The 12,826-nt window shown below is 42.6% G+C and overlaps 1 protein-coding gene across 1 annotated transcript in view; it reads right to left on the bottom strand.

The window, feature by feature from the left end:
- Positions 1-8,809, bottom strand: part of LOC122102922 (serine/threonine-protein kinase WNK1-like) — a gene marked incomplete at its 3' end in the record, with an annotated part of 33,111 nt that extends 24,302 nt beyond the window's left edge. Inside the window, 4 exon segments of the mRNA XM_042673541.1 lie at positions 1,460-1,617; positions 4,013-4,233; positions 8,033-8,205; positions 8,768-8,809. Coding sequence (XP_042529475.1) covers positions 1,460-1,617; positions 4,013-4,233; positions 8,033-8,205; positions 8,768-8,809 — 594 coding nt within the window.
- Positions 8,810-12,826: the final 4,017 nt, after the last annotated feature.

Raw genomic sequence — 12,826 nt, 5'->3', positions numbered from 1 at the left:
GTATTGTGTCTCAAGTGGTAGAACACTCGCCTTGAGTTGAAGAGCACAGGGACAGCGTGCAAGCCCAGAGTTCAAGCCCCATGGCCGACCAAAGAAAAAACAAAAACAAGAAAAGTTAAAGTTTATGTTAGTGTTACGTTAAAAAAAAATCTGTTTTTTAACTCTATTCTCTCTCTTGCATGTCCTTAGGCAAATGTCACTCAAAAGAACAGAACAAAAGACAACATAATTTCACTACTAAATATATCCTCCTAACAATGGTAATTTCTACCAACAAGAATTAGCCAATAAGCCGGGCACAAGTGGCTCAGGCCTGTAACCCCAGATATTCAGGAGTCTGGGACCTGAGGATATCTGTTGAAAGCCAGCCCCAGTAGGAAAGTCTGTGAGACTCTGATCTCTAATGAACCACTGAAAAAGCTGAAAGTGGAGCTGTGGCTCAAGTGGTAGACTTTGAGCAAAAAGGTCATGGACAGCACCCAGGCCCTACGGTCAAGCTCCAGTACTAGAACAAGGGGGGTGGGAAGGGGATGAAGAAAATAGTAACTCACTTACAACCCACTATGCTAATATTTAAATTAATACTTAATGTTATATTGAGATAAGCTCAAAAGGGTAGATATAGTATATTTTTGCTAGATCTAAAAGTCATACTTCAAGGACACGAATATACATAGACCCTTGTATATATAATTATATAAGTGTACAAACAAAGCATGGTCTTAAGGGGAAATGTAGGAAGGGGAAGCAAACAGAAAGGGGAAAATATAGAAATACACTGTAACTGGGCTGGGAAGGTGGCTCAGTGGTAGAGCGCTTGCCTTGCATGCCTGAGGCCCTGGGTTCGATTCCTCAGCACCACATAAGCAAAAAGAAAAAAAGCTGGGAGTGGTGCTGTGGCTCAAGTGGTAGAACACTAGCCTTGAGCTGAAGAGCTGAGGGGCAGCGCCCAGGCTCAGAGTTCAGGCCCCACGACTAGACCCCCTCCCCCAAAAAAAAAAAAAAAAGAAAAAGAAATACACTCTAACTGTATGTGAAACACAGCATAAAGAATCCCAGTGATCGAAAGGAATTGAGGTAGGGGAAGCAAGGAGAACAGGCTTTGTGGCAGGGGTGAGCACGAGTGGGAAGGGGTTGGGCTCACAGGGAGAGTGAATGAAGACGCAGAGTCCAAGTAGGTAGCTTTTGTGTATGCACACAGAACAATGACCTAGAGGCTGAGACCAGAAGATCCACATGACTCTTATATCCAATTAACCAGGAAAAACCAGAAGTAGAACAAACAGCCAAACAAGGGCTGAGATGGGCTCTAGAGGTAATGTGCCTGCCATGCCAGTGTGAAGTCCTGCGGACAGGTGGGCTCCTCTTCACACTCCCATGACAGCTGCCCTCCCCTCCCCACACCTGACCCAGCATGCTCTCCATGACTGTCTTCCTTTGCAGTTCCAGGGAGACTTACACTGGTCACGCGGCGGTAGATCTGCGCTGCGTTCTGGCACTCCGAGTACGGGTATTCAGAGGTGGCCATCTCAAGCATGCACATCCCAAAAGCATAAACATCAACGGACTCGTCATATTTCTCCTCATACATTTCAGGAGCCATGAACTCTGGAGTACCTTAAATTAAGAAAATTAAGTGTGAGCACACAAGTTGCAGATGTTACTACAGGGGACAAGCAAAGAGCTGACTTCAGGGTGACGAAATCAGAAAGGGTAAAAGCAAGAAGGAAAACAAAAAATGACCTTACTTCAGCCTGTCCCATTATGTATCTAATAGATCTATCTTTCATGCTAAGACCTTTGTAAGAAATTGAAAAAGGGTCAGATTATTTATACACTCTTTAAAAGAAACTCCCTCCCATTAGTTATATGTCAAAGCAGAGATCTGGCTGAGATAAATGAAAATCCCATCTCTGTATAAAGTGACAGATTAACGGGGTGCAGTGGAACATCCCAGCTCTTGGAAGGCTAAGGTAGAAAAATCCTGAGTTCAAGACCAGCTTGAGACCCAGTCTCAAGAAATAAAACAAGCAGCTGGTTTAAGAAAATTAAACACTTGTCTGCCCTCTAGTGTATGGTAGTTGTAAGACAAATATAGTTAACTTGCTCATAATAGTCCATCTGATTCTCAGCTCTCAGCTTCTTGAATACCTAGGATTACAGGTTATGAGCCACTGGGGCCCAGCTCCTGTGTGTTTTAAAGATAATAATATAACCGCCTATAAGGCCACTCATTGGAGCCTCTTTATAAACTCACCATCCCTCACTGAAGATACAAGAACTTTAGTGAGGAAGATTTTGTAGAACACGAACATAAACACAAACACGGGAAAACACATACACATACACATACACATATACACACACACACAACTCAAAGGGTATATCATCCCACAAGCCTAGCATTTACAATGCTTCCAAATGGTTAAGACTCTAAACCTCAAATTACTCTAAAAACAAGTTTAGTCAATTTGACAAAGAAAATCAAAACTCTAAGATGCCACAGATAATCAAAGAAGTGTTTTCTGTAAAGATGGGAAAATAAAATTCAACTTCAAATACTTTTTTTCACTGTTCTTGTTAGTGTTTTATTAGTATTTTAATACTCGTTGTATAATAAATTACACACATAATGAAATTTCCAAGGATAATACTGTTTCACAGATTTTTATATTTACTGGTGTTCTATGGCTTTTCTATTAATATACTTAGGATTCTAGCCCATTTAACAAATAATGGATCTGGGCCCAGTGGCTCACACTTGTAATCCTAGCTATTAAGGAGATTAATTAAGCCAGCCCTGGCGAAAAAGTCCCTGTGAGACTTATCTCCAACTATTAAAAAACCAAAGTGGTGCTGTGACTCAAACTGGTAGAGTGTTAGCATTCAGGTCCTGAGTTCAGGCCCCACAACTGACAATAATAATAACAACAACAATAAAACAGGGTTTGTTAGGTGCTGTTCTATCGCTTCAGAGAGACAGGAGAGTGAAGATTTCAGGTTTTTAAATTGCAATAGCCACTAGAGGCGAGGAAAACTTATCACAGCAGACATTCCTTTCTCTGGCTCTGACTAGCATAATGAAGTCTGAGTGGTTCCTGCCTCCTTCTTCCCATCACAGATGCTCACTAACTACTAGGTTCTACATCAAGAGGGAACGATGTCCGGAGACAATCTGGTTGTAGCCATCAGGGGCTGAGGACAAAGGGTATGCTTCAGGTGCTGAATGCTGCTAAGTAACCCCAGGATGTACAAGCCAGCCCTTCCCAGGTGTCCACTCCAAAATGTCCAGGGGAATAAAACTGAGAAGTATGCTTTAGATACATCACTTTGAAGGGTGTGAATAAGGAAAAAAAAAGTTGTTAGAATTAGCTTTTCAGAATGAACTGTCATCTGTATATTCAAACAGTTTTAAACAGGCATTTTCGAAGATATATCTAGTGGGCATTTAAAAAAGCTATATATAAATTCCATTTTCAAGTGAAGGAAGTGATACGTAAAGAACCTTATATCATGGGCTGGGAAGGTGGCTCAGTGGTAGAGCGCTTGCCTTGCATGAATGAGACCCTGGGTTCCATTCCTCAGCACCATACAAGCAGAAAAAGCCGGAAGTGGCACCGTAGCTCAAGTGGTAGAGTGCTAGCCTTGAGCTGAAGAGTTCAGGGACAGCGCCCAGGCCCAGAGTTCAGACCCCACGACCAACCAAAAAAAAAAAAAAAAAAGAAGAAGCTCACATCATATAAGCAGAATTCAGCACCAGGGGGTCAAGCTATAAAGTTCTTCCTTTCTATTCTATTCTTCCAACTTTTCCTGCTTGTGTGGTGCTGAGGAATTGAACCCAGGGCCTCATGCTTGCAAGGCAAGCGCTGTATTACCACTCAGCCACCTCCCAGACCTCAAGCTATAAATTTCTGAACATTAGTTTTACGTCCAAAATTCTGTCAGGATCAGGTTTCTGAATACAAGTAACATCAGAAGGCCAGCCAGGCTCCGGGACGTACTGGAAACCTACCTATCACGCTCTTGGCAAAAGAAGCCCGCTTCAGGGTCGCCAGGCCCAGGTCTCCGATCTTCACGGAGCCGGTAGGACCTGTGATAAAGATGTTGTCACACTTAAGGTCTCGGTGAATAATAGGTGGCGTGCGAGTGTGTAGAAACTGAAGTCCTTTTAGGATCTGCCGACACCAGCTTCTTAAGACTTTGATCTTCATCACTTTAAACCTCTTCAGGTACCTGCGAGAGGCAAAGAACACCAAAAGGCTATCACTGATAGCACTGCTGCTTTGAAGAATTCCACTGAATTCTAGCGTACCAGAAAAGAGAATATGAAGTTGAGGGATACTTTTTGGTAAGGTTAAAAGGGCTTATTCAAAGACAAAGTCATCTCCATACTTTTTCCTCTGAACAGTTACGGTATTAGGTAACCAGCTTTTCCTTTAAAAACTAGGTGGTCAAGTTGGCAATATCATTAGCAGGATCCAAACATTACAGAAAAATATTTAATTTGCAATTGGTAAGAAAGTCTGAGAACAAAGCACAAAAGGAATTCCTTAAAATTAGTTCTGAAGTGATTGTATTCCATTACTACGGGAGATCAGGTGTTTAAGGCCAGCATGGGGTTTACACATTGCATTCAGGGCTAGCTTGGGCTACATAGTGAGACCCTTTCTTTCAAAAGGGAAATGGGAAGTGAGTCCACTAAATCCAAAAGATAACTCACAGTGAAATCCCAGCTACTCAAGAGGCCAAGACTCAGAGGATTACAGTGCAAGGCTGCATGAGCAAAAAAAAATAAATAAATAATCCCCATCTCAACAAAATAAGCTGGGCATGGTGTATGTAATAGACCTGCAATCCCAGCTCTGCTGATGGGAGGAATGGAAAAACCATGGTCTGAGAACAACCAGAGGCAAAAATGAAAGACTCTATCTAAAACAAAAAACAAAAACCACTAAAATCGGCTGGGCGTAGGTGTCCAACATCTATAATTCTAACTACTCAGAAGGCTAAGATATGAGGTTCCTTGTTCAAAGGAATCCCAGGCAGGAAAGTACTGTGAGATTTTTATCTCCAATGAATTACCAAAAAGCTGAAAATGGTGACATGGCTCAAAGTGGTAGCTTGAGCACAAAAGCTCAGGGACAGCTCCCAAGTCCTGAGTTCGAGCCCCAGACAGACAGACAGACAGAGACAGACAGACACACACACACACACACACACACACACACACACACCAAAATAGGACTGGAGGATGGGGTCAAGAGGTGGAGTACTTGCCTAGCAAGTGGAAGGCCCTGAGTTCAAACCCTAGTACCACACACACGCACATGCGCACATACACACGCACATGCGCGCGCACACACACACAAGGAAATCACAATAAAACCCTATATACTGTATGACTATAATATGTACTAATAAAATACAAAAAATGGAGATTAAAAAAAAGGAACAGAGCAAAGAAAAAAATTGATTAAAAACAGCATTGTGTGTGTGTTTAAAACTTTTTTGGGTACTGTTCCTGGGGCTTGAACTCAGAGCCTGGTTGAGTCCCTGAGCTGCTGTTTGCTCACTGCTAGCTCTCTACCACTTAAACCACAGCTCCATTTGCAGCTTCAAGTCTCACAGACTTTCCTGCCCGGGCTGGCTTCGGAATTGAGATCCCCAGATCTCAGCCTCCTCAGTAGCTAGGGTTCCAGGCGTGAGCCAAAAGCACTCAGCTAATGATTTGTTGATATTCCTAAAAGTCCTTGAGCTCTTGGCCTGTTTGTGATGCAGTCCTCTTCCATCCTTTTGGCTTCGGTGACTTTTCTTTCTCCTTATACACACTTCCATGTATGCTCCCTGCCATCCTTATATTAGCACTTATGGGCTCACATTCTGACTTGTATCTTTAGCTGCTTTCACGGATAGTATCTTTACTGGTGTAATTTACCAGTATAAATTTCTATTATACAGCCATCTGCATGTGCCAGCAAAGAAGGAAAAAGAACTAGGAACACCAGTAGCATTCATTTAGACAGGCAAGTGGGGTAGAAAGGACAGGAATTTGTTTTTCTTGACATCTTTGCTCTCATCTTTGGTCTTAGGGAGAGAGGCCAAACTCCCTGTACTTGTCACTGCTTGGGCCACAGTTTTCCCTCTCGGGGGATAATTCAGGATTGGACACCAGCCAAGTTCCAATTCTTCTCTCTGTGGCTTCTCGGGCCTTCATCCTTACCTGGACAGTAACACGTCCCCACTTCCTTCACACTGCCTGGTCTGCAATCCCGGGACTAGGAAAGGATGGGCTCCTGTTTCAGCTTTAGCTCTGTGAGTTACCTCCTCTTTTATCTTTATCCGAGATGATCCTTTATCGCTGTCGCTTGGATAGGTATTGAAACAGTGTCAGAACACTCCACGTGCTAGTGAGCTGGTGGAGGTCAGTTATTCCACAGGGGCTCCACACCCTATGTTACCTAAAATACCCTCTAAACACACTTTTTGTAAACTACCTTTCGTGTAAAAGGGAACTCAAGGTGCATAGAAGTCATGCTCCAGGCCTGTCTGCTTTTGCCGCGAGGGTGCTGCTCTGTCTGGGCTCAGGCTCGGTACAGCTGGGATCACATATGTGCTCCCACACACGCAATTTGTTCTTTGACACAGCTCTCACTAACTTTTTGTCAGACTGGAATGGACCTGTGAACTTCCTATCTCTACCTGCTAGAGAGCTGGTTTTACAGACTTTTAAACAGCACACCATTGCTGAAAGATGCTTACAACCAATGATATATCCAAACCAGAGAAAAGAAACTTAAGATGCAGATACAGAAGCCTGGGTATACTATATCTATTAAGTGTACATCTACAGCTTTCCTTGATTCATTCAAGTATTACCTCAAGTTTTAGTTATAGTGCTGGGCAGAACACAGGTGTGAGAATTACAGAAGTGTGAGTGGCCAGGAGGAAGAAAGGTGTTGCCATAAGCGGGACTGGAGAAGTTAGATAGAAAAATCAGGGTTTGAAGGTGAGAAATAATCTTCAGGTTTTCAACATGCTAGTCAGGAGTGTGAAATGGCACAGCGCGTGCACGCACACAAACACACAGACACACACACACACACACACACGTTGCTATATCCAGGAGACAAAATACCTTGCCTAAATACCTAGGGTCAATCAGCTCAATCAGTAATAACCTGGAGAAATGGAGGATGGTATTGTAACACTCTTTAAAAGTTCAGTTCTTGGGCCTGGGAAGGTGGCTCAGTAGTAGAGCACTTGCTTTGCATGCATGAGGTCCTGGGTTCCATTCCTCAGCACCACATAAGCAGAAAAAGCCAGAAGTGGTGCTGTGGCTCAAGTGGTAGAGCGCTACCCTTGAGCTGAAGAGCTGAGGAACAGTGCCCAGGCCCACGACTGACCAAAAAAAAAAGTTCAGTCCTTCCGTAATAACCAATGTATACACCATGTAACTTACAGCTCCTCCCTGTAAAAACAGATACTCTAAAAAACTTGCAACTCCAACTCTTACCTAAAGCTGTTGACAACAGATAACAGGGAATTTCTGCATGTTATCCAGTTCCCTGAAAGGGCGAAAGGTCTAACTATATCAGCTTTGATCTGATGCTATTCGGAACAGGGCTTAAAAGTATTCTCTAGTAATAATCATCAAAGTACAATTTGCAGCCAATATAACAGTTGCAGGTGTAGCAGGTGACAGAAAGAGTAAGGGTTATCAATAAACTGCAATGTCACTTTACTCACTTTAACCACTAGAGGGCTATCTTGCTATCTGATTTCTGGTCTCTTGGCCATCCAATCAGTATTACTTCCACTAACTAGGTTTATTCTACAATACCTTCTCATTTAGAGAGTTATCAATAAATCATTATATCACTAAGCACCGAGGACTTGCGTAGGGAAACACACATCACAATGGCTAGAAAGAGGAGTCCCTCCTCTACGTGCTGGGCAAGAAAGGTGTAACTGGAGGGGCAGGAGTAAGGAATGTGCCCATGTCTCGTAGCTTCCGTATCAAGGATGGACTCACGTTTTAAGGGTACCAGATGTCATGAGCTCCGTTACCAAAACAATGCACTTCTTCCCTTTCACTGTGGATTCCCAGGAATCATAGAACCGGACAATATTGGGATGCTGAAGACCCTTTAACATTTCAGCCTCTTCTTTAAATCTCTGCCTTTCAGACTTAGTTAACTTTCGATCCTAAAATGAAAAATCAAAGATAGAATGTAATAAAAACACAAGCCATAGGATTACAATGCTGAATATTAGCCAGATGTGGTGACAGACCTTTAATCCCAGTACTCCAAGAGTTTGAGACCCTATCTCAAGAAATAAAGTGAACTTCAGTACACATCTTTATAATAACAAAAAATGGCAAAAAAAAAAAAAACCAAGTGAAATAAATCAAATGTACTACATTGTGATTAATACTATTAAAACAAAACAGAACACCAGAATTTACTGCTAATACTTTGGGTGAATAAAATCGTGCTTGAGATTTTATTAGTATCTTTAATATGAATCTAGACATTATTCTCATTTGGTAAGGTGCAGCTAATATACCATGTACCACTTTTCTTTTTTCTTTTCTTTTGGTAGTACTGAGGTTTGAATTCAGGGCCTTGTGTTTGCTGGGCACACCTCTAGAGCCATACCCCATGGAGATGTTCCTCCCCCGTGCTTCAGTTGTTCTGGTAAGATGTCTAACTTTTGACTCTGCTGGCCTCAAACAATGACCCGCCTATTTATGGCCTCCCTGTACCACCACACCACGCTCATTGATAAGCTCTTGCTTTTTGCCCATGCTGGTCCTTGACTGTAAGCTTCCTGATCTCTGTCTCACAAGTAGCTGAGATTACAGATATGAGCCACTACATCTGGCCCAGAGTTCCCTTTGTAAATATATAGTATCACCAAAAAAGACTGCTGTGAAAATCAAGTTATCCAACTGGTATGCTTCCGTCACACGTTGCAGATGTTTGGTAGTTCGCAGGAATTAAGTAACTTCTAATCTAAAGGCAGAGAAAAAATTATTAGCAGCCATCAAAACTGCTAGCAAACATGAGACTGAACTTGCCAGATACCTTATGTTTTATAGAGTAATATCATTTAAGTTATTTTATTGTAGCAGCCTAAATGGACATAGTGTTGGCTAGCGGGACATGAGGTTACCATTGCCTTACACATCCAGAAGCAACGTCACATCAGACATTAATTTTTTAGTCAGTATTTTTCTTTTATATGGTGCTCATATAAAATCATATTCTACTGCTTCATGTTTAGAATCAGTGTGTTTGAGCCCCTTTTCGCTGCTCTGCTCTCCAAGATTTCCTTTACCTCTTGAGCTTCCCATTTCAGCCTCCCAAACACTGCGACTATAATATTTCATCAACGCCTAACCTGTGTATTTTAAACCAAAATTTCTAAGTATTTTTCCTCAACTCAAGAAAACTCAAACTATTCTCTCTCTGCATACTGCCTCCTCTTATGTTTCATTATCTCCTTTGTAGGATTTATGTGTGGGAATCTGTGTGTACAGGGCCTCACTAGATACTTACTGCTGTTTGTCTTCTAATTTTCTGTTTTTTTTCTCTTTGCAATTTTCTGCACAATGTTCTCAGATCTAACATCCTGTTCACTGATTCGTTTGTTATTTCTAATCTGCTCATTGACCTGTTATCAACTGCTCCAGAAATGAGGGGGATGAACATAAAGCAAGACACTTCCAGCTAACCATGTAAGTCCTCCCATGCATACATTTAGACATACATGAAGAAAATAAAACACAGAGTCAAAAAGACAGGTGTGGTGGTGTGTATCTGTATACCCCAGCACTCAGGTAGCTGAGGCAGCAGAGGCAGGAGGACGAATACTTTGAGACCAGCCTAGGACACATAGTAAGACTTGGTGGCTCACACCTGCAATCCTAGCTACTCAGGAGGCTGAAATCTGAGGATCACAGTTCAAAGCCAGCCCTAGCAGAAAAGTCACCATAAAACTCGCACTCAAAAACCAGAAGTGGAGCTGTGGCTCAAAGTGCTCAGGGACAGTGCCCAGGCCCTGAGTTCAAGCCCCACGACCAATAAAAACAAAAACCAGGGCTGGGACTGTGGCTTGGTGGTAAAGTGACTGCCTAGCATGCATGAAGCCCTGGGTTTGATTCCTCAGTACCACATACAAAGAAAAACACAGATGTGGCACTGTGGCTCAAGTGGCAGAGTGCAATCCTTGAGCGAAAGCTCAGGGACAGTGCCCAGGCCTTGAGTTCAAGCCCCAGGACTGGCAAAAACAATAACAACAAAGCTAAACCAGACATGGTGATGCCTGCCTGTACTCAGCATTTAAGAATAGCATCTGTGTTCTCAGATCTAAACTCTTAAAAGATCCTCTTGAGCAGGTAGGGTTCAACAGCAGGAAATGGGGCTTCACTATGTTATCCTGCCTGACCTCAAACTCAAGTATAAACTAGAGCTGATGCAGCAATCCATCCATTCCCTTCCTCCCACACTGAGCGGCTCTGACAGGCTAGCCACGCACTGACCGTCACGTGGCCTCTGATAACACGCCCAGTCAGACTGGGGTGGGAGTGAGACAATCGCGCCCCTCAGTACCATCCAAGTAACAGCACTCGGCACATTACTGATGTCATTTTTTTTCTTGAGAAAACAATGCCAACGTTTGATGCAATTGGTACATTTTCAAGCCCTTGTTTTCAACAAATTATTCCATTAAAAACACTCTCAAACAGACAACCTCTCTCTGCACCTTCATCTTCCAGTGTTTTTAAAGAATCAATCCCATTCTTTGCTATGACTGATTGGCCCCAGAGGAACATTATCCAGATCAATTTTGCAACTGAGACAGTGAAACTGGTTTTCATTAAACTTGAAATTTTGCAAGCTAGAAACTGTATCCCAAAAAGATCATTCCTCAGGTCAATTTCTGTAGTATTTTATTTTTAGCAATATTCAAAGTTTTTTGGCTAAATTAAGACTTTCATATGTTAGGTCTACATATCAAAATAAGGGTGAAATGTCTGCAATTCTCTGATTAAAGTATTTTAAGGTCACTATTGGAGCCCTCCCTCCTTATCACTTTCTGCAGTGCACTGACACAGCAAAGACCTGGACACTCAACCCACCTTCGTATTTTGTTAGTTGACCTTCCTTGCCTGGTCTCCAGGCAGAAAATACAGCAGCTTTCCAATATTCTAAGGATTTTAGTTATTATTTACAAAACTTTCCTTTTATTCTCTTATGGCCTACATGGTATGTATAACACCAACTACAAGACAGGAATATTAGCTACAGGTAATGCTTTCTTCTTTTCTGTGCTGGGTCCCACACTAGCCAGACAAGGGCTCTACCCACTGCAGTGATGCACAGGAAACCGCCAGCACAGGCAGGCAGGCAGGCAGGCGCACGCACACGCGCACACGCGCATACACGCACACACGCACACACGCACTCACACGGTTAGGTTTCATGGGCCTGAAAAATTATTCATTTAAGAAACAAGAGAGCAAAGGAGGGAAGACTGTAGATATAATACTACCAGCTCATGTTAATATTAAATACTGAACTGGTATTTTTTTTTAGGGTCCTCTCCTTAACCTTATCAGTTTAATCTTTTTTACCCAATTGTGGGGCTTGAACTCAAGGCCTGGGCACTGTCCCTGAGCTTTTCTGCTCAAGGCCAGAGGCTCTACCATTTTGAGCCACAGCTCTACTTTCGGTTTTCAAGTGATTAAACTGGCCATAAAGAGTCCCAAGGACGTTCCCAACCAGGCTGGCTTTTAACTGCGATCCTCAGACCTCAGCCTCCTGAGCAGCTAGAATGACAGGTGTGAGCCACCGGTGTCCCGCTCAGTTCAATCTTAATGTTCCCTTCCGTACTCACTTGGGAATTACAAAAAGAAAATGCCCAATTCTGACAGTATGTACAGCCTGCCATAGAAGTTTTCTGGGGGTGGGGAGGAAGTGGTGAACAACCTCACTATACAGCCCAGGGTATATAATGTGTCTAACTAAATTCATCAAGTGAAATCACACACTATCCTCCTTTGGTGTCTAGCTTAGTCTCTTTAGTATAATATCTTCTAGGTTCATGTGTGTCACAGCATGTGATGAAACTGCATTTCTTTTTATGCTTAAATAATACTCCACTGTGCACAAATATTTTTGTTTTCTGTTCGTGATGGCCTCAGTTTATTTCCACCTTTGTGGTCACTGTGAATGATCGCTGCCTTCAGTTCTTGGGGCATATGTAGAAGTGAAATTGCTGTGCTCTGACAATTCCAGGTTCAGCTTTTTGAGGAACCAACATTCCCAATCTTCCATATGTCAGCTGCACTGTTTTACTATGCCAACAGTGCAGAAAGGTTGCTAAATTAGTATTTAAAATTGACAAAACACATCTTTACCAACACTTTTCTTTATATAGTTTTTTTTTTGTTTTGTTTTGTTTTTTTGTCGGTCGTGGGGCTTGAACTCTGGGCCTGGGCGTTGTCCCTCAGCTCTTCAACTCAAGGCGATCGCTCTACCACTTGAGCTACAGCGCCACTTCCCACTTTTCTTATGATTATGAAATACAAACCAATTTTCAACTGAAATAAAAACTGAACTAGGTGCCAGGGGCTCAAGCTCACTAGCAACCCAGGAGGCTAAGATCTGAGGATGGAGGTTTGAAGCCAGTCCAGGCAAGAAAGTCTGTGAGACTCTTAGCTCTGATTTACCACGAAAGCCAGGAGTTTAGCTGTGGTTGAAGTGGCAGAGCACCAGTCTTAATCAAGAAGAGTTAAGGGACAGTACCCAAGCCCTAG

This window comes from Dipodomys spectabilis, unplaced genomic scaffold, assembly GCF_019054845.1.
Source record: "Dipodomys spectabilis isolate Male_0828 unplaced genomic scaffold, ASM1905484v1 ptg001012l, whole genome shotgun sequence".
In the NCBI taxonomy this organism is placed as follows: Eukaryota; Metazoa; Chordata; class Mammalia; order Rodentia; family Heteromyidae; genus Dipodomys; species Dipodomys spectabilis.
Note: the sequence above shows the minus strand (reverse complement) of the source record. Positions and strands in the feature narration are given on the sequence as shown.